The sequence below is a fragment of the Pleurodeles waltl genome, chromosome 6 (assembly GCF_031143425.1).
Source record: "Pleurodeles waltl isolate 20211129_DDA chromosome 6, aPleWal1.hap1.20221129, whole genome shotgun sequence".
Taxonomy (NCBI): domain Eukaryota; kingdom Metazoa; phylum Chordata; class Amphibia; order Caudata; family Salamandridae; genus Pleurodeles; species Pleurodeles waltl.
Genome location: NC_090445.1, coordinates 1722078870 through 1722100370, shown reverse-complemented (window position 1 = coordinate 1722100370; position 21501 = coordinate 1722078870). Strand labels below are relative to the sequence as shown.

Sequence of the window (21501 nt, the reverse complement as noted above, 5' to 3'; positions counted from 1 at the left end):
CTTGTGTGCATTAGCGTCATCAGGCGGAGGAACTGTGCCACCGGAGCAGGACGGAGCTGCATTCCACATGGCCCTGGAGGGCGAGACTACGGACTCAGAATTCACCAGTGGGACGGAGGGCGAGGGGAGCTCTACGGCGGGGACTGCAGCAGAGACCAGCAACACCGACTCCTCCTCTGATGGGAGCTCCATTGCGGTGGCGGGCCCCTCTGCCCCCCGCATCAACAGGTACAGCCGCCACCCCCCTACCAGCACCACCCTCCCAGCAGCCTCTCAGCATCTGCCCTGTGGCCGCTCACCCAGTAGGGTGGGCATCTCCTTCGCCCCAGGCACCTCAGCCCCTGCCCCAGTCAGCCCTGCTGCCCTCAGTGAGGAGGCCATTGACCTCCTCAGATCCCTCACTGTTGGGCAGTCTACATTCTAAATGCCATCCAGGGTGTAGAGAGGCAGTTGCAACAGACCAATGCATACCTGGAGGGCATTCATTCTGGCCAGGCAGCCCAACAGCGAGCTTTTCAGACTCTGACCTCAGCACTGATGGCAGCCATTGTCCCTGTGTCCAACATCCCCCTTCCAACTTCCTCCACCCAGACCCAATCCCCTGTACTTCAGCCTATCCCAAGTACACCATTAGACCAGCATGCACACACCTCAACACACAAGGGGAGCTCTGGCAAACATAAGCCCCACACATCCCACAGGCACTCACACAAGCATCATACCAATGCACACATACCAACATCCACTGCCTCCACTGTGTCCCCCTCCTCCACGTCTCCCTCCTCCCTCCCTGTCACGTCTCCACTCACACCTGCATGCACTACATCCTCAGCCACTACCTCCATCACCAGCACGCCCATCACCACACTCCGCTCACGTGCACTCACCACCCCCACTACCATTCACACATCCCGTGTCCTCTCCCTGTGTGTCTGTGAGCCCTTCTCCCAAACTACACAAACGCAGCCACACACCCACCCAACAGCCATCCACCTCACGACAACCTCCAGCCCATGCACCTTCACCCAAAGTCAGCAAACGAACACCTCCTACAACCACTACCTCGTCCTCCACTCCCAAACCCCCTGCATCTACCCGTCCCAGTGTGTCGCCTTTCCAGGTCCAAACCCAGCACCTCAGCCACCACATCACCAGCCACAGTGGTGCCAGCAGTAACCGGCTTCTGGAGTGCGCCAAGCAGCAGGGCTGCCAGTGTCCCAAGGGTGGAGGCCAAGGACATTCCCCCACCTCCCAAGCAGAAGAAGTTGCCCACATCCCAGAGGGAGAAGGCCAAAACACCTGCCACAAAGGGCTCAGCAAGTACAACAGTTGGGGGTGGCAAGACAGCTGCGCCACCATCCAAGGTGGGGAAGGGCCTGAGAAGGAAAGGCAAGTTGCCGCCAACCTGCACGGCAGACAAGACCGCCACCAGCCCAGCCGCTCAGGACACCACCGCCAGCAGCAACCTCAGTCAGGCCGCCACCAGCACCGCCGCTCAGGACACCGCCGCCAGCAACAACCTCAGTCAGGCCGCCACCAGCACCGCCGCTCAGGACACACGCCGCCAGCAGCAACCTCAGTCTGGCCGCCACCAGCACCGCCGCTCAGGACATAGTTGCCAGCAATGAGGTCAGTGAGCCCCCCACCAGCACCGCTGCCAAATGAGCGCCGCAAGCATCGCCGCTACTGAGCCCGCAGCCAGCACAGCCAGCAGCCATGCCACTTCCTGAACCAGTGGTACCACTGCAGTCATGGCTGCCATCTCCAGTGGTCATTCATACGAGGCTGGTGGTCAGTGCCAGGGGCCTGGCCAGCTTGCCTGTAGCACCCCCGTCAGTGGAGTGTCACATCCACTACCTCAGGATGAAGCACTCTGGGCACAAAGCCCCCTCCAGAACCAGTGGAGAAAGGCATCCACTACCTCGGTCCTTGGCAGGATGAAGCACTCTGGGCACAAAGCCCCCTCCAGAACCAGTGGAGAAAGGCATCCAGTTGAGAGACTGTGGCTTTGCACTCCCCAGGATAGAGCAGTGGGCAAACCACCCACTGTAAAGACTTGTGAGACTGTGGCTTTGTACTCCCCAGGATGGAGCAGTGGGCAAACCACCCACTGTAAAGACTTGAGAGACTGTGGCTTTGTACTCCCCAGGATGGAGCAGCGGGCAAACCACCCACTGTAAAGCCTTGTGAGACTGTGGCTTTGCACTCCCCAGGATAGAGCAGCGGGCAAACCACCCACTGGAAAGACTTGAGAGACGGTGGCTTTGCACTCCCCAGGATACAGCAGTGGGCAAACCACCCACTGGAAAGACTTGAGAGACTGTGGCTTTGCACTCCCCAGGATAGAGCAGTGGGCAAACCACCCACTGTAAAGACTTGAGAGACTGTGGCTTTGCACTCCCCAGGATACAGCAGTGGGCAAACCACCCACTGTAAAGACTTGAGAGACTGTGGCTTTGTACTCCCCAGGATGGAGCAGTGGGCAAACCACCCACTCAAGAGACTTGAGAGACTGTGGCTTTGCACTCCCCAGGATGCAGCAGTGGGCAAACCACCCACTGTAAAGACTTGAGAGACTGTGGCTTTGTACTCCCCAGGATGGAGCAGTGGGCAAACCACCCACTGTAAAGCATTGTGAGACTGTGGCTTTGCACTCCCCAGGATAGAGCAGTGGGCAAACCACCCACTGTAAAGACTTGAGAGACTGTGGCTTTGTACTCCCCAGGATGGAGCAGTGGGCAACCCACCCACTGTAAAGCCTTGTGAGACTGTGGCTTTGCACTCCCCAGGATACAGCAGTGGGCAAACCACCCACTGGAAAGACTTGAGAGACTGTGGCTTTGCATTCCCCAGGTACATCAATGGGCATGGAGCCCCCTCGTGGAGCTGGCGTTGTGCACTCATCCGGCTGAGGTGTCCCCCCTTCCCTTCCCCCTGAGGTGCCTGTTTTATTTCGATCTGATGCCCCTGCAGTGTTCTCTCCGTTTGAATCGGGTATCTTGTGTGGGCCTTGCCCATGCTTTTTGGGCCCAGTGGTCCACGGACTATATGGTGCAGCACATGGGCTTGAAATCTTGGTGTACATATTTGTTAACAGTGTATATATATTTTTGAGTAATGGATTTTTCTTGATTACATTCGTTCAACTCATTTCCTTTTGTCCTTGCGTTCTTCCAGGGGGGCGTTGGGGGATGTAAATGTGATGTTTCAGCATGTATGGGTGTGTGCGTTGTTGTTGGTGGGGGTGTTGCGTGTGTGTGTCACTCTCTTTTCCCTCCCCCCTCCCCAGTGCTGTAGGTGCAGTACTCACCGTGGTCGTCGCCACCGTCGGTGGTGCTCCTGGTAGAGGAGCAGGAAGACAATCGCAGGGAGTATCTGGAGTTCCGGCTCCATGGCGTCCTGGTTCTTCGTGGGGTGTGTAGAGGTGTGCGTTTTCCCTTCCAAGTCCTGTTTCCTCCGTGTTTTTGTTTGCGTTGAATCTGCCCAAGAAAAGGTGGCGGATTGGTGTGTCATAATGGTGTGGGCGGTACATTGTCTTCCGCCTGTCTGTTGGCGGTGACCGCCATGCTGTTTGTTTGTACCGCCGTGGCAGTCGGAGTGTTAAAGTGGCTGTCTATGTTGGCGGTTTCCGCCATGGTCGTGATTCCATTTTTTTTACCGCCGACCTGTTGGCGGTCTTACCACCGCTTTAACACCAACCGTGAGGGTTGTAATCAGGGCCTATGTCCCTAATCTCCTTTTTATCCTGGTAACCCAACAGATTCATGTCACGGAAGGAACTTTCGGTGAAGCTGGCCATGTTTTTGTACCTGGTGTCCTTCAGGAGGGTCTCAGATTTGCAAGCCCTCACATTATTGGTAGGGTATTTACCCCAGATGGGGTTTCCTTTAGGCATACTAAATCCAATATCAAACTAATCACATATCTGGCCTTTGTCGAATCTCCCAAACTGTGTGTGGTGAAATGCTTAAAGGCCTATGAAACCATGACGGAGGAGATATAGCCCCCCGAAGAAACATCAACTACTCATTGCATTACAGAAGCCGTACAAAGTGGTCTCCTCTCCCACTATAGCCTGTTGGGTCACATCGGTGATGCAGGAGGCTGGCATCGACAGAAAGGCTTTTGAGGCACATTCAACTGGGGACGGCAATAGCACCAGAGGCCTTCTGATACAATAAATGTGGCGTACTGGTCCTCCGACTCTAAGTTCAAGAGGCTTTACTTCAAGCAGATGCTGGATATAGCTCATTTGGTGTTGAGCAAGCATCATCCCTGTCTCCAGTCCTGACAAGGAATATGAAATTTCTTAGCTTTCATAATGAAAAGTTTCTATTCTGTTAAGGACAAGGAGGCAAGGGTTATCCACCAGGCAAGATACTCTTCGCCCCTCCCTTTATGAATATGTACTCTGTTCTTGAAATTAATGACTGGGAACTGTTTGTTGTCTGTTATTTCTGGAGATTGACAAAAGTGTTGAGGTTTAAGCAATATCCTTGTTCCTGTGATGTTAATGAACTGTATTTATCTTGCTAGTGTATGATTTTCAGATACTTGGGTGAGTGCATATCAGTAGACGTATCTTTGGTTTACTCCTCGGGGACAGATGGTCCCAAGCAGGAATCAAGAAGCTTACCGTAGCGTGATTTGTGCAAAGAAAAGGTAGCATCGAAAAGAGGTAGAGGACCTTAAATGGACATCTGTTACTTCATTGGATGATGTCATGGGCACGCTTCTTAGATGTTTTGGGGAAAGATAGCTTTCGTGGATTTGTTTCTAAATGGCTGCTGTGTGAAAATATGTGCAATAAGTGTGAAGAAAGAAAGTGTAATACTCACCTCTGTATCCTTAATAGAATTGAACCTTTCTCTTAGTAAAGCTAGGAAATCTTATATTCTATGGCATTGGGATTTGTGCAGCGGACACATCCACTTGTCCTAAAACAATGAGATTAAAAAACACTACTACCCAGGGCACCACAGCTGCCCCTGCTTCCGCTCAACGTTCCTAAACCACCTTACATCTTCTGGAACAAAAGTGATGGAGTTATGCTTCTGAGGCAGAGGCAACACAAACTAAAATCTTCTGGATCAGCTGATAGTCCTAAGGCTGTGTCCCAGGTAGCTACTGCCTAAATGGTAGGACCACAAGCAAGAGGCAAACATTAGTCCTATTAAAATATCTCTTTTTAATGTCAAAGATGAATAAGGTTATAAAAAGTAAAGTGCATTAGTGATTGTACATTTCAGCTTTTCCTTCTAGCAAGACTTGTAAACATGCATTTTATTAGTAGCCAGAAACGTTGCTGTCGGTTTCTGCTCACCACGGCCGCGTGCCCCGGTATTCCTGTTTTTGGCGCACCCATTGGGCATTGAAGGGGGTCCCGAGTACAGTCCAGGATAACTGGTCATTCCACAAGCGTTTCATGGGAGTTGGCTGCTCAATCCTTACGTCATCGGATGACGGTGGCTGTTCTTGTACGCGTTGCTCCTGCAGGTCCCTGCTCCGAAGCTTCGTCACATCGCTGTGGTGAAAGTGGAGATGTTTTGCCTCGGTCTCATGCACAGCCGGTGAGGTATGCCCCACAGAGGCGGAATGAGTTTCCACCCTGGGAGAAAGCACCAGTTTCCCACCATCCAGTCGTGTCAGCTCAGATGACACGGCCTTGCTGTTGTTCTGTGGAGTCTCTGCCCGACTGAACACCCCAAGGGCTCTCTCCATGTGTTCACCAATCTGGGCCTTGTCCATTCTCAATGGGGCTGGGGGCTCTACCTGCACCTTGCTGGAAGGACAAAGATCTTTGTTTGTGCTTGAACCTCTCAAGCAAAGAGGTGGCAAAGCAGCGGCTGTCTGTGGAGGGAGCTTCTCCCTGGCTATCCATTTCCCTGGAGTCTTCAATCTACAAAACAAAGAACAGAACATTGACGAAGCACAGCATGGTTTAGGACTAGTCTCAAGCTGAACCGATCAACTCAGCACAACTGAACTGGGCAGCCAGCAATCTGTCTGCTGATAATATACCTCCCCAAACACTTGTCACTGTGTTCGGAGCTACAATTTGTGGGGCTACTATTAATTAAAAGTGATCTCAAGGGTTTCAGCTCTTCCATTTCCACAGCTTCTTCCCCATCACCCAGAGTGTGCAACAAGGCCCAGCCTTGTCAGTGCTACCCTGTGAATGACAATACCTAGTCCTTTGGATTTCTCTGTCACACGTGTACAGACAACCCCCAGACATTACTTAGAAGAGATGTGAACCACAGCCACTCGTGGGCTGCCAGTGAATGAACACACACTAACCTCCACTGACATAATATGAACCCCTGAAAAACTGAGGACTCGCATCTTGAATAAACTCATAAAACTGCACATGGAATTCAGAAGCAATGAGTTGATTCTTTGTGACATGTCTGGCACCAGATGTACCTTCGAGGGGCACTGGACTAACAGTTCAAGGACAAATCACTGAACAGATAAAATACACTATGTGACAGCTCCAATGGCATCGTCGACGGACCTACCTATTGTCAGTGGGAGCCGCATGTCATGGTTCGAATTCAGATGCTCTCGAGGATTTCCACTTTGCATATCCGCTTTCAGGTCAGTGGTATAAGCCTTTCCTCAGTAGTCGAGTGTAGGAGGCTGGCCTGGTTTGTAGTGGTACCAAGGGGTACTTGTACCTTGCACCAGGCCCAGTTATCCCTTATTAGTGTATAGGGTGTCTAGTAGCTTAGGCTGATAGAAAAGGGTAGCTTAGCAGAGCAGCTTAGGCTGAACTAGGAGACGTGTAAAGCTCCCACTATACCACTGTTGTCATATGCACAATATCATAAGAAAACACAATACACAGATATACTAAAAATAAAGGTACTTTATTTTTATGACAATATGCCAAAAGTATCTCAGTGAGTACCCTCAGTATGAGGATAGCAAATATACACAAGATATATGTACACAATACCAAAAATATGCAGTAATAGCAATAGAAAGCAATGCAAGCAATGTACAGTCACAATAGATTGCAATGAGAGCACATAGGTATAGGGGCAACACAAACCATATACTCCAAAAGTGGAATGCGAACCACGAATGGACCCCAAACCTATGTGAGCTTGTAGAGGGTCGCTGGGACAGTAAGAAAACAGTGAGGGTTACAAAAATAGCCCACCCCAAGACCCTGAAAAGTAGGTGTAAAGTGCACCTAAGTTCCCCAGAGAGCACAGAAGTCGTGATAGGGGAATTCTGCAAGGAAGACCAACACCAGCAATGCAACAACAATGGATTTCTGGACGAGAGTACCTGTGGAACAAGGGGACCAAGTCCAAGAGTCACGATCAAGTCGGGAGTGGGCAGATGCCCAGGAAATGCCAGCTGTGGGTGCAAAGAAGCTGCCACCGGATGGTAGAAGCTGTGGATTCTGCAAGAACGAAGAGGACTAGGAACTTCCTCTTTGGAGGATGGATGTCCCACGTCGTGAAGCAGAGGTGTTTCCGTGCAGAAAGACCGCAAACAAGCCTTGCTAGCTGCAAGGGTCGCGATTAGGGTTTTTGGATGCTGCTGTGGCCCAGGAGGGACCAGAATGTCGCCAATTGCGTGAGGAGACAGAGGGGGCGTCCAGCAAGACAAAGAGCCCACTCAGAAGCAAGCAGCACTCGCAGAAGTGCCAGGACAGGCAATACGAAGAAGAGTGACCCAGAGCTCACCCGAAGTCACAAAAGAAGGTCCCATGACGCCGGAGGACAACTCAGGAGGTCGTGCACTGCAGGTTAGAGTGTCGGGGACCCAGGCTTGGCTGTGCACAAAGGAAATCCTGGAAGAGTGCACAGGAGCCGGAGCAGCTGCAAATCACGCGGTACCCAGCAATGCAGTCTAGCGTGGGGAGGCAAGGACTTACCTCCACCAAACTTGGACTGAAGAGTCACTGGACTGTGGGAGTCACTTGGACAGAGTTGCTGAGTTCCAGGGACCAAGCTCGTCGTGCTGAGAGGGGACCCAGGGGAACGGTGATGCAGTCTTTTGGTGCCTGCGGTTGCAGGGGGAATATTCCGTCGACCCACAGGAGATTTCTTCTGAGCTTCTAGTGCAGAGAGGAGGCAGACTACCCCCACAGCATGCACCACCAGGAAAGCAGTCGAGAAGGTGGCTGGATCAGCGATACAAGGTTGCAGTAGTCGTCTTTGCTACTTTGTTGCGGTTTTGCAGGCGTCCAGAGCTGCAGCGGTCAATTCCTTGGCAGAAGGTGAAGAGAGAGATGCAGAGGAACTCTGATGAGCTCTTGCATTCGTTATCTAAAGAATACCCCAAAGCAGAGACCCTAAATAGCCAGAAAAGGAGGTTTGGCTACTTAGGAAGGAGGATAGGCTAGCAACACAGGTAAGAGCCTATCAGAAGGAGTCTCTGACGTCACCTGCTGGCCCTGGCCACTCAGAGCAGTCCAGTGTGCCTGCAGCACCTCTGTTTCCAAGATGGCAGAGGTCTGGAGCACACTGGAGGAGCTCTGGGCACCTCCCAGGGGAGGTGCAGGTCAGGGGAGTGGTCACTCCCCTTTCCTTTGTCCAGTTTCGCGCCAGAGCAGGGCTGGGGGATCCCTGAACCGGTGTAGACTGGCTTATGCAGAGATGGGCACCATCTGTGCCCATCAAAGCATTTCCAGAGGCTGGGGGAGGCTACTCCTCCCCAGCCCTGACACCTTTTTCCAAAGGGAGAGGGTGTAACACCCTCTCTCTGAGGAAGTCCTTTGTTCTGCCTTCCTGGGCCAAGCCTGGCTGGACCACAGGAGGGCAGAAACCTGTCTGAGGGGTTGGCAGCAGCAGCAGCTGCAGTGAAACCCTGGGAAAGGTAGTTTGGCAGTACCCAGGTCTGTACTAGAGACTCGGGGGATCATGGAATTGTCTCCCCAATGCCAGGATGGCATTGGGGTGGCAATTCCATGATCTTAGACATGTTACATGGCCATGTTCGGAGTTACCATTGTGACGCTATACATAGGTAGTGACCTATGTATGGTGCACGCGTGTAACGGTGTCCCCGCACTCACAAAGTCCGGGGAATTTGCCCTGAACAATGTGGGGGCACATTGGCTAGTGCCAGGGTGCCCACACACTAAGTAACTTAGCACCCAACCTTTACCAGGTAAAGGTTAGACATATAGGTGACTTATAAGTTACTTCCGTGCAGTCGTAAATGGCTGTGAAATAACGTGGACGTTATTTAACTCAGGCTGCAATGGCAGGCCTGTGTAAGAATTGTCAGAGCTCCCTATGGGTGGCAAAAGAAATGCTGCAGCCCACAGGGATCTCCTGGAAACCCAATACCCTGGGTACCTCAGTACCATATACTAGGGAATTATAAGGGTGTTCCAGTATGCCAATGTGATTTGGTGAAATTGGTCACTAGCCTGTTAGTGACAATTTGTAAAGAGAGAGCATAACCACTGAGGTTCTGGTTAGCAGAGCCTCAGTGAGACAGTTAGGCATCACACAGGGAACACATACATATAGGTCACAAACTTATGAGCACTGGGGACCTGGCTAGCAGGGTCCCAGTGACACATAACAAACATACTGAAAACATAGGGTTTTCACTATGAGCAATGGGCCCTGGCTAGCAGGATCCCAGTGAGACAGTGAAAACACCCTGACATACACTCACAAACAGAGCAAAAGTGGGGGTAACAAGGCTAGAAAGAGGCTACTTTCTCAACCCCCCACCCCAAATGAAGGACAATAAGGCTAACCTTGGCCAGTTGAGACTTTATTGTCTAAGTGGTGATAAGTAGAGAGTAGCTCTGCAATAGATTGGTTACTCCCTTTATCATCCACTATATGGTTACTTCCCTGTGGGGATGTAAACCACTCTGTTTGAAGTTTTTTAGCTAAGCAACAATGTGAAGATATATTTTCAGAGTTTCTATCAGTAAGTTTTAGTTTAGAGCAGTGGGAATTGTCCACTGAACCTATTTGTAGTGATGAAAATGCCAGACAGGGATGCTGTCTCAGTAAAGCCATAGCTGGGCAAAAACTTTGTCCATGTGGCTGGAAGAGAGAACAGGGATGCTGTTTCTCTTGAGTTGGAGCAGGGCAGGGATGCTGTCCTATGAGCTCCACACTAGGGCAGGGATGCTGTCCTAAGTGTTGTGAGGCAGTGCAGGGTTTCTGCACTAAAGTTTCTCTGTGAGGGTTGGAGGGATGCTCCATGTTAAATAAATGGTGCTCTTTTTCTCACCAATGTTAGTTATCCCACAGAGAGGTACTTCCACCTCAGGGAGTACAGCTATGCCAGCTGATGATTCCCTTGGTACAGGTGCCACCCCAGGAGAGGTTTCTCCCACCACAGGAATGGTATCCTGAATGGTAGAGTGGTTAGGGGATACTGTGATACCCTTTTTACCTGTTGTTGGAGAGGCATCCTGAGTTTTCAGGCCTTCTCTCCTTTGCTTTTTCATTTCAGTAGAAATGAGAGGGAACAATTCCTCAGGGATACCCAGCATGGCTGCATGGGTATAAAACTCTACATCAGCCCAACCTGAGGCCTCTAGGTCATTACCTAAGAGACAGTCTACAGGTAAGCTAGGTGACACTACCACCTGCATAGGGCCAGTAACTCCACCCCAACTAAGCTGAACTATAGCTAAGGGAAGAAACTTAGTGGAGTTATGGACATCAATAATCTTATACTGTTGTCCAATGATGTGTTGTTCAGGAGCCACAAGGTTTTCAGTCACCAAAGTGAAACTGGCACCTGTGTCCCTGTAGGCCAAGGCCTCAACACCATTTATTGAAACTGTCTGCCTGTACTTATCCATTATAAGGGGACAAGCAGCCAGTGTGGCAAGGCCAATGCCACTAGGTGTGACAGAAACTGTCTTGGGACTGACTACCCCAGTTTCCCAGTTTCTATGATGGACCCATAAGTGAACCCAACTACACCCTTTGCTTGACTGTTGCCAGCAGTCCCACTACTAGTACCACTACTGCTAGGGGCACTAGAGCTTGATGTATTAGTGGTGGTAGGTTCAGGGGGTTTACCTGGACTGGACTTATCCCCTGGCCTATGGCCTCTGTTTTTACACACAAAGCACCAAGGCTTTTTAATGTGTGTGGGTTGAGAAGAAGAGAAAGAATTTGTTTTATCCCCACCCCCTGAAGAGTGTTTAGGATTTGCAGAAGGATCTTTGGTTTTACCCTTATCCCCATGCTTATCCTGAGATTTCTCACCATCATTCTTCTTGCCATCCTTGTCACCACCTGTATGAACTTTTCTGTTCACTCTTGTTCTGACCCATTTGTCTGCCTTCTTTCCCAATTCTTGGGGAGATGTCAGATCTCAGTCCACTAGATACTGGTGCAACAAATCAGACACACAATTATTAAGAATATGCTCTCTCAGGATTAAGTTATACAGGCTTTCATAGTCAGAAACTTTACTGCCATGTAACCACCCCTCCAAGGCCTTCACTGAATGGTCAACAAAGTCTACCCAGTCTTGTGAAGACTCCTTTTGGTTTCTCTGAACTTGATCATCTACTGCTCAGTGGTTAAGCCATAACCATCTAGGAGTGCATTCTTAAGAACTGTAAAATTATTGGCATCACTTTCCTTCACAGTAAGGAGCCTATCCCTACCCTTTCCACTGAAAGATAGCCATAGGATAGCAGCCCACTGCCTTTGAGGGACCCCCTGTACAACACAGGCCCTCTCAAGTGCAGCAAACCACTTGTTAATGTCACCCCCCTCCTTGTAAGGGGGAACTATCTTGTGCAGATTCCTAGAATCATGCTCTTTTACAGGATTACTATCTGTAATACTCCTGCTGCCACCATGGGGTCCAAACCCCAACCTCTGTCTTTCTTTTTCTAAGTCAAATGCTTCCCTGTCTAGATCCAGCTGTTGCTTTTTAAGCTTCAGCCTGGACTCTTCCACTCTCAATCTATTGAGTTCCCTTTCTAACACTCTGGCCCTCATTACAACTTTGGCGGGCGGCGGAGGCCGCCCGCCAAAGTTGCTCCACCAGAATACCGCTCCGCGGTCGGAAGACCGCAGCGGGTATTCTGGGTTTTCCCCTGGGCTGGCGGGCAACCGCCAAAAGGCCGCCCGCCAGCCCAGGGGAAAACAACCTTCTCACGAGGACGCCGGCTCGGAATCGAGCCGGCGGAGTGGGAAGGTGCGACGGGTGCAGTTGCACCCGTCGCGAATTTCAGTGTCTGCTAGGCAGACACTGAAATTCTTTGTGGGGCCCTCTTACGGGGGCCCCTGCAGTGCCCATGCCATTGGCATGGGCACTGCAGGGGCCCCCAGGGGCCCCACGACAACCCATACCGCCATCCTGTTCCTGGCGGGCGAACCGCCAGGAACAGGATGGCGGTATGGGCTGTCAGAATCCCCATGGCGGCGCAGCGAGCTGCGCCGCCATGGAGGATTCCAAAGGGCAGCGGAAAACCGGCGGGAGACCGCCGGTTTTCCTCATCTGACCGCGGCAAAACCGCTGCGGTCAGAATGCCCTGCGGGGCACCGCCAGCCTGTTGGCGGTGCTCCCGCCAACCCTGGCCCCAGAATGAGGGCCTCTGTCTTCAGGGTGGGTGGGTTGGGCATGCCTTGACACAGAAGAATGGTGTGAATGAACAGAGGGAGACCTGTCCCTAACAGATGGCACTCTAACAACCTGGCCTAAAGGAGTAATTTCCCTACTGTGATGTGAACTCACATCAGTACCAGCCCTGCTAGGTGGCCTGCTAAGGGGCAGGTTGGGAAGGTTCCCTTCTAACATTTTTACTGGGGGTGCCCCAGAATCAGAGTGTGAACCATCAGCTAATCTCTCACCAGATGTGCCAGCTATGGTCTTATCATTTTCAATGAGCATATTAACTAACAATTCTCTAGAGGGATTCTTCCCTACCCCTAAACCTCTATCAATGCAGAGACTCCTTGCACTTTTCCAGCTAAGGTGGTCATAGGCAGTGCTGGTCAGATCCAGAGTTTGACCTGTACCAGACATGATAGAAAAAGGTTTAAGGGACAGAAAAAGAAAAAAGTTTCAGAACTTTTTAAGGAACAGAATATTTTTTTTTTCCAACTTTTAAGAACTTTTTGAAAGTTTAAAGGTACTTTTCAGCACTTAGCAAAGAGAGTAAGAGAAGAAAAGCAAAACTTTTTGGTGAGGTGTACATACACTGAACTTGTTTTGTATATTTTTCTCTTATGAAAAGTACAAAATGGCAAAGTGGTAAGTAGTTGCAAGTACTTATCATACCGCTGCACAACCAATGTAGGAGGCTGGCCTGGTTTGTAGTGGTACCAAGGGGTACTTACACTCTGCACCAGGTCCAGTTATCCCTTATTAGTGTAGAAGAGGTGTCTAGCAGCTTAGGCTGATAGAAAAGGGTAGCTTAGCAGAGCAGCATAGGCTGAACTAGGAGACGTGTAAAGCTCCCACTATACCACTGGTGTCATATGCACAATATCATAAGAAAACACAATACACAGATATACTAAAAATAAAGGTACTTTATTTTTATGACAATATGCCAAAAGTATCTCAGTGAGTACCCTCAGTATGAGGATAGCAAATATACACAAGATATATGTACACAATACCAAAAATATGCAGTAATAGCAATAGAAAGCAATGCAAGCAATGTACAGTCACAACAGATTGCAATGAGAGCACATAGGTATAGGGGCAACACAAACCATATACTCTAGAAGTGGAATGCGAACCACGAATGGACCCCAAACCTATGTGAGCTTGTAGAGGGTCGCTGGGACTGTAAGAAAACAGTGAGGGTTAGAAAAACAGCCCACCCCAAGACCCTGAAAAGTAGGTGTAAATTGCACCAAAGGTCCCCAGAGAGCACAGAAGTCGTGATAGGGGAATTCTGCAAGGAAGACCAACACCAGCAATGCAACAGCGATGGATTTCCGGACGAGAGTACCTGTGGAACAAGGGGACCAAGTCCAAGAGTCACGATCAAGTCGGAGTGGGCAGATGCCCAGGAAATGCCAGCTGTGGGTGCAAAGAAGCTGCTACCGGATGGTAGAAGCTGTGGATTCTGCAAGAACGAAGAGGACTAGGAACTTCCCCTTTGGAGGATGGATGTCCCACATCGTGAAGAAGCTTGCAGAGGTGTTTCCGTGCAGAAAGACCGCAAACAAGCTTTGCTAGCTGCAAGGGTCCCGATTAGGGTTTTTGGATGCTGCTGTGACCCAGGAGGGACCAGAATGTCGCCAATTACGTGAGGAAACAGAGGGGGCGTACAGCAAGACAAAGAGCCCACTCAGAAGCAAGCAGCACCCGCAGAAGTGTCGAAACAGGCACTATGAAGAAGAGTGAACCGGAGCTCACCCGAAGTCACAAAAGAAGGTCCCACGATGCCGGAGGACAACTCAGGAGGTCGTGCACTGCAGGTTAGAGTGTCTGGGACCCAGGCTGTGCACAAAGGAAATCCTGGAAGAGTGCACAGGAGCCGGAGCAGCTGCAAATCACGCGGTACCCAGCAATGCAGTCTAGCGTGGGGAGGCAAGGACTTACCTCCACCAAACTTGGACTGAAGAGTCACTGGACTGTGGGAGTCACTTGGACAGAGTTGCTGAGTTACCCTTATCCCCATGCTTGTCCTGAGATTTCTCACCATCTTTCTTCTAGCCATCCTTGTCATCACCTGTATGAACTTTTCTGTTCACTCTTGTTCTGACCCATTTGTCTGCCTTCTTTCCCAATTCTTGGGGAGAGGTCAGATCTGAGTCCACTAGATACTGGTGCAACAAATCAGACACACAATTATTAAGAATATGCTCTCTCAGGATTAAGTTATACAGGCTTTCATAGTCAGAAACTTTACTGACATGTAACCACCCCTCCAAGGCCTTCACTGAATGGTCAACAAAGTCTACCCAGTCTTGTGAAGACTCCTTTTTGGTTTCTCTGAACTTGATCCTGTACTGTTCAGTGGTTAAGCCATAACCATCAAGGAGTGCATTCTTAAGAACTGCAAAATTATTGGCATCACTTTCCTTAACAGTAAGGAGCCTATCTGTGAGAAAGTAGCCTCTTTCTAGCCTTGTTACCCCCACTTTTGGCCTGTTTGTGAGTGTATGTCAGGGTGTTTTCACTGTCTCACTGGGATCCTGCCAGCCAGGACCCAGTGCTCATAGTGAAAACCCTATGTTTTCAGTATGTTTGTTATGTGTCACTGGGACCCTGCTAGTCAGGACCCCAATGCTCATAAGTTTGTGACCTATATGTATGTGTTCCCTGTGTGATGCCTAACTGTCTCACTGAGGCCCTGCTATCCAGAACCTCAGTGGTTATGCTCTCTCATTTCTTTCCAAATTGTTACTAACAGGCTAGTGACCAATTTCACCAATTCACATTGGCATACTGGAACACCCTTATAATTCCCTAGTATATGGTACTGAGGTACCCAGGGTATTGGGGTTCCAGGAGATCCCTATGGGCTGCAGCATTTCTTTTGCCACCCATAGGGAGCTCTGACAATTCTTACACAGGCCTGCCACTGCAGCCTGAGTGAAATAACGTCCACGTTATTTCACAGCCATTTACCACTGCACTTAAGTAACTTATAAGTCACCTATATGTCTAACCTTTACCTGGTAAAGGTTGGGTGCTAAGTTACTTAGTGTGTGGGCACCCTGGCACTAGCCAAGGTGCCCCCACATGGTTCAGGGCAAATTCCCCGGACTTTGTGAGTGCGGGGACACCATTACACACGTGCACTATACATAGGTCACTACCTATGTATAGCTTCACAATGGTAACTCCGAATATGGCCATGTAACATGTCTATGATCATGGAATTGCCCCCTCTATGCCATCCTGGCATTGTTGGCACAATCCCATGATTCCACGGGTCTCTAGCACAGACCCGGGTACTGCCAAACTGCCTTTCCCGGGGTTTCACTGCAGCTGTTGCTGCTGCCAACCCCTCAGACAGGTTTCTGCCCTCCTGGGGTCCAGCCAGGCTTGGCCCAGGAAGGCAGAACAAAGGACTTCCTCAGAGAGAGGGTGTTACACCCTCTCCCTTTGGAAAAAGGTGTTAGGGCTTGGGAGGAGTAGCCTCCCCCAGCCTCTGGAAATGCTTTCATGGGCACAGATGGTGCCCATTTCTGCATAAGCCAGTCTACACCGGTTCAGGGATCCCCCAGCCCTGCTCTGGCGCGAAACTGGACAAAGGAAAGGGGAGTGACCACTCCCCTGACCTGCACCTCCCCTGGGAGGTGCCCAGAGCTCCTCCAGTGTGCTCCTGACCTCTGCCATCTTGGAAACAGAGGTGCTGCTGGCACACTGGACTGCTCTGAGTGGCCAGTGCCAGCAGGTGACGTCAGAGACTCCTTCTGATAGGCTCCTTCAGGTGTTGCTAGCCTATCCTCTCTCCTAGGTAGCCAAACCCTCTTTTCTGGCTATTTAGGGTCTCTGTCTCTGGGAATTCCTTAGATAACGAATGCAAGAGCTCATCAGAGCTCCTCTGCATCTCTCTTTTCACCTTCTGCCAAGGAATCGACTGCTGACCGCGCTGGAAGCCTGCAAAACTGCAACAAAGTAGCAAAGACGACTACTGCAACCTTGTAACGCTGATCCTGCCACCTTCTCGACTGTTTTCCTGGTGGTGCATGCTGTGGGGGTAGTCTGCCTCCTCTCTGCACTAGAAGCTCCGAAGAAATCTCCCGTGGGTCGACGGAATCTTCCTGTTGCAACCGCAGGCACCAAAGAACTGCATCACCGGTCCTCTGGGTCTCCTCTCAGCACGATGAGCGAGGTCCCTTGAACTCAGCAACTCTGTCCAAGTGACTCCCACAGTCCAGTGACTCTTCAGTCCAAGTTTGGTGGAGGTAAGTCCTTGCCTCCCCACGCCATACTGCATTGCTGAGAACCACGTCTTTTGCAGCTGCTCCGGCTCCTGTGCACTTTTCCAGGATTTCCTTTGTGCACAGCCAAGCCTGGGTCCACGGCACTCTAACCTGCATTGCACGACCTCCTGAGTTGTCCTCCGGCGGCGTGGGACTCTCTTGTGCAACTTCGGGTGAGCACTGTTTCACTCCACTTTGTAGTGCCTGTTCCGGCACTTCTCCGGGTGCTGCTTGCTTCTGAGAGGGCTCCTTGTCTTGCTGGACGCCCCCTCTGTCCCCTCACACAATTGGCGACATCCTGGTCCCTCCTGGGCCACAGCAGCATCCAAAAACCCTAACCGCGAGCTTTGCAGCTAGCCAGGCTTGTTTGCGGTCTTTCTTCAGGAAAACACTTCTGCACGACTCTTCACGACGTGGGACATCCATCCTCCAAAGGGGAGGTTTCTAGCCCTTGTCGTTCTTGCAGAATCCTCAGCTTCTACCGTCCGGTGGCAGCTTCTTTGCACCCACAGCTGGCATTTCCTGGGCATCTGCCCACTCCCGACTTGATCGTGACTTTTGGACTTGGTCCCCTTGTTCCACAGGTACTCTCGACTGGAAATCCATCGTTGTTGCATTGCTGGTGTCAGTCTTTCCTGCAGAATTCCCCTATCACGACTTCTGTGCTCTTTGGGGAACTTCAGTGCACTTTGCACTCACTTTTCAGGGTCTTGGGGTGGGCTATTTTTCTAACCCTCACTGTTTTCTTACAGTCCCAGCGACCCTCTACAAGGTCACATAGGTTTGGGGTCCATTCGTGGTTCGCATTCCACTTCTAGAGTATATGGTTTGTGTTGCCCCTTATCCCTATGTGCTCCTATTGCATCCTATTGTGACTATACATTGTTTGCACTGTTTTCTGTTGCTATTACTGCATACTTTTGTGTTGTGTACATATATCTTGTGTATATTTGCTTTCCTCATACTGAGGGTACTCACTGAGATACTTTGGCATATTGTCATAAAAATAAAGTACCTTTATTTTTAGTATATCTGTGTATTGTGTTTTCTTATGATATTGTGCAAGTGACACTAGTGGTACTGTAGGAGCTTCACTCGTCTCCTAGTTCAGCCTAAGCTGCTCTGCTAAGCTACCATTTTCTATCAGCCTAAGCTGCTAGACACCCCTATACACTAATAAGGGATACCTGGGCCTGGTGCAAGGTGTAAGTACCCCCTTGGTACTCACTACAAGCCAGTCCAGCCTCCTACACTATCCCTACCCTTTCCAGTGAAAGATAGCCATAGGATAGCAGCCCACTGCCTTTGAGGGACCCCCTGTACATTACAGGCCCTCTCAAGTGCAGCAAACCACTTGTTAATGTCATCCCCTCCTTGTAAGGGGGAACGATCTTATGCAGATTCCTAGAATCATGCTCTTTTACAGGATTACTATCTGTAATACTGCTGCTGCCACCATGGGGTCCTAACCCCAACCTCTGTCTTTCTTTTTCTAAATCAAAGGCTTGCCTATCTAAATCAAGCTGTTGCTTCTTGAGCTTCAGCATGGATTCTTCCACTCTCAATCTATTGAGCTCCCTTTCTAACACTCTGTCATCAGGGTGGGTGGGGTGGGGCATGCCTTGAAACAGAAGTATGGTGAGAATGAACAGAGGGAGACCTGGCCCTAACAGATGGCACTCTATCAACCTGGCTAACAGAAGTAACACTCCTACTGTGATGAGAACTCACATTAGTACCAGCATTGCTAAGTGGCCTGCAAATGGGCAGGTTGGGAAGGCTCCCTTCTAAATCTTTTGCTAGGGGTGCCCCAGGGTCAGATTGGGAACCATCAGCTAATTTCTCAACAGAAGTGCCAACTAAGGTCTTATCTTGTTCAATGAGCATATTAACCAACAGTTCTCTAGAGGGATTCTTCCCTACCCCTAAACCTCTTTCAATGCAGAGACTCCTTGCACCTTTCCAGCTAAGGTGATCATAAGCAAGTTTGGACAGATCAACAGTTTGACCTGTGCCAGACATTATAGAAAGTGTTTAAGGGACAGAAAAAGAAATAAAAAGTTTTTTAGAACTTTTTAAAGAACAGAAAAAAAAACTTTTAAAACTTTTTAAGAACTTTTAGAAAGTTTAGAGGTACTTTTCAGCACTTAGCAAAGAAGTGAGAGAAGAAAAGTAAAACTTTTTGGTTAGGTGTACATACACTGAACTTGTTTTGTATATTTTTCTCTTATGAAAAGTACAATATGACAAAGTGGTAAGTAGTTGCAAAGTACTTATCCCACTGCTGCACAACCAATGTAGGAGGCTGGCCTGGCTTGTAGTGGGTACCAAGAGGTACTTACACCTTGCACCAGGCCCAGGTATCCCTTATTAGTGTATAGGGTGTCTAGCAGCTTAGGCTGATAGACAAGGTAGCTTAGCAGAGCAGCTTAGGCTGAACTAGGAGACGAGTGAAGCTCCTACAGTACCACTAGTGTCACTTGCACAATGTCATAAGAAAACACAATACACAGATATACTAAAAATAAAGGTACTTTATTTTTATGACAATATGCCAAAGTATCTCAGTAAGTACCCTCAGTATGAGGATAGCAAATATACATAAGATATATGTACCCAATGCCAAAATATGCAGTAATAGCAATAGAAAACAGTGCAGACAATGTATAGTCACAATAGAATGCAATGGGGGCACATAGGGATAGGGGCAACACAAACCATATACTCTAGAAGTGGAATGCGAACCACGAATGGACCCCAAACCTATGTGACCTTGTAGAGGGTCGCTGGGACTGTAAGAAAACAGTGAGGGTTAGAAAATAGCCCACCCCAAGACCCTGAAAAGTGGGTGCAAAGACCACCTAAGTTCCCCAAAGAGCACAGAAGTCGTGATAGGGGAATTCTGCAAGGAAGACCAACACCAGCAATGCAACAACAATGGATTTCCTGACGAGAGTACCTGTGGAACAAGGGGACCAAGTCCAAAAGTCATGATCAAGTCGGGAGTGGGCAGATGCCCAGGAAATGCCAGCTATGGGTGCAAAGAAGCTGCCACCGGATGGTAGAAGCTGTGGATTCTGCAAGAACGACAAGGGCTAGAAACTTCCCCTTTGGAGGATGGATGTCCCACGTCGTGAAGAGTCGTGCAGAGGTGTTTCCGTGCAGAAAGACCGCAAACAAGCCTTGCTAGCTGCAAGGGTCGCGGTTAGGGTTTTTGGATGCTGCTGTGGCCCAGGAGGGACCAGGATGTCGCCAATTGCGTGAGGAGACAGAGGGGGTGTCCAGCAAGACAAGGAGCCCACTCAGAAGCAAGCAGCACCCGCAGAAGTGCCGGAACAGGCACTACGAAGTGGAGTGAACCGGAGCTCACCCGAAGTCACAAAGGAAGGTCCCACGGCGCCGGAGGACAACTCAGGAGGTCGTGCAATGCAGGTTAGAGTGCCGGGGACCCAGGCTTGGCTGTGCACAAAGGAAATCCTGGAAGAGTGCACAGGAGCCGGAGTAGCTGCAAAACACACGGTTCCCAGCAATGCAGTCTAGCGTGGGGAGGCAAGGACTTACCTCCACCAAACTTGGACTGAAGAGTCACTGGACTGTGGGAGTCACTTGGACAGAGTTGCTGAGTTCAAGGGACCTCGCTTGTCGTGCTGAGAGGAGACCCAGAGGACCGGTGATGCAGTTCTTTGGTGCCTGCGGTTGCAGGGGGAAGATTCCGTCGACCCACAGGAGATTTCTTCGGAGCTTCTAGTGCAGAGAGGAGGCAGACTACCCCCACAGCATGCACCACCAGGAAAACAGTCGAGAAGGCGGCAGGATCAGAGTTACAAGGTCGCAGTAGTCGTCTTTGCTACTTTGTTGCAGTTTTGCAGGCTTCCAGCACGGTCAGCAGTCGATTCCTTAGCAGAAGGTGAAGAGAGAGATGCAGAGGAACTCTGATGAGCTCTTGCATTCGTTATCTAAGGAATTCCCAAAAGCAGAGACTCTAAATAGCCAGAAAAGGAGGTTTGGCTACCTAGGAGAGAGGATAGGCTAGCAACACCTGGAGGAGCCTATCAGAAGGAGTCTCTGACGTCACCTGCTGGCACTGGCCACTCAGAGCAGTCCAGTGTGCCGGCAGCACCTCTGTTTCCAAGATGGCAGCGGTCTGAAGCACACTGGAGGAGCTCTGGGCACCTCCCAGGGGAGGTGCAGGTCAGGGGAGTGGTCACTCCCCTTTCCTTTGTCCAGTTTCGTGCCAGAGCAGGGCTGGGGGATCCCTGAACCGGTGTAGACTGGCTTATGCAGAAATGGGCACCATCTGTGCCCATGAAAGCATTTCCAGAGGCTGGGGGAGGCTACTCCTCCCAAGCCCTAACACCTTTTTCCAAAGGGAGAGGGTGTAACACCCTCTCTCTGAGGAAGTCCTTTGTTCTGCCTTCCTGGGCCAAGCCTGGCTGGACCACAGGAGGGCAGAAACCTGTCTGAGGGGTTGGCAGCAGCAGCAGCTGCAGTGAAACCCCGGGAAAGGCAGTTTGGCAGTACCCGGGTCTGTGCTAGAGACTCGGGGGATCATGGAATTGTCTCCCCAATGCCAGAATGGCATTGGGGTGACAATTCCATGATCTTAGACATGTTACATGGCCATGTTCGGAGTTACCAT

General features: G+C 50.2%; 1 protein-coding gene across 2 annotated transcripts in view; it reads right to left on the bottom strand.

Moving 5' to 3' along the window:
- Positions 1–5168: 5168 nt before the first annotated feature.
- ATAT1 (alpha tubulin acetyltransferase 1) overlaps positions 5169–21501 on the bottom strand; it is a 256943-nt gene continuing 240610 nt past the window's right edge. For both annotated transcript variants that reach the window (XM_069241957.1, XM_069241956.1), the window contains exon 12: positions 5169–5899. In XM_069241957.1, the coding sequence (XP_069098058.1) occupies positions 5320–5899 (580 nt within the window). In that variant the 3' untranslated portion in view covers positions 5169–5319. The remainder of the gene's footprint in view (positions 5900–21501) is intronic.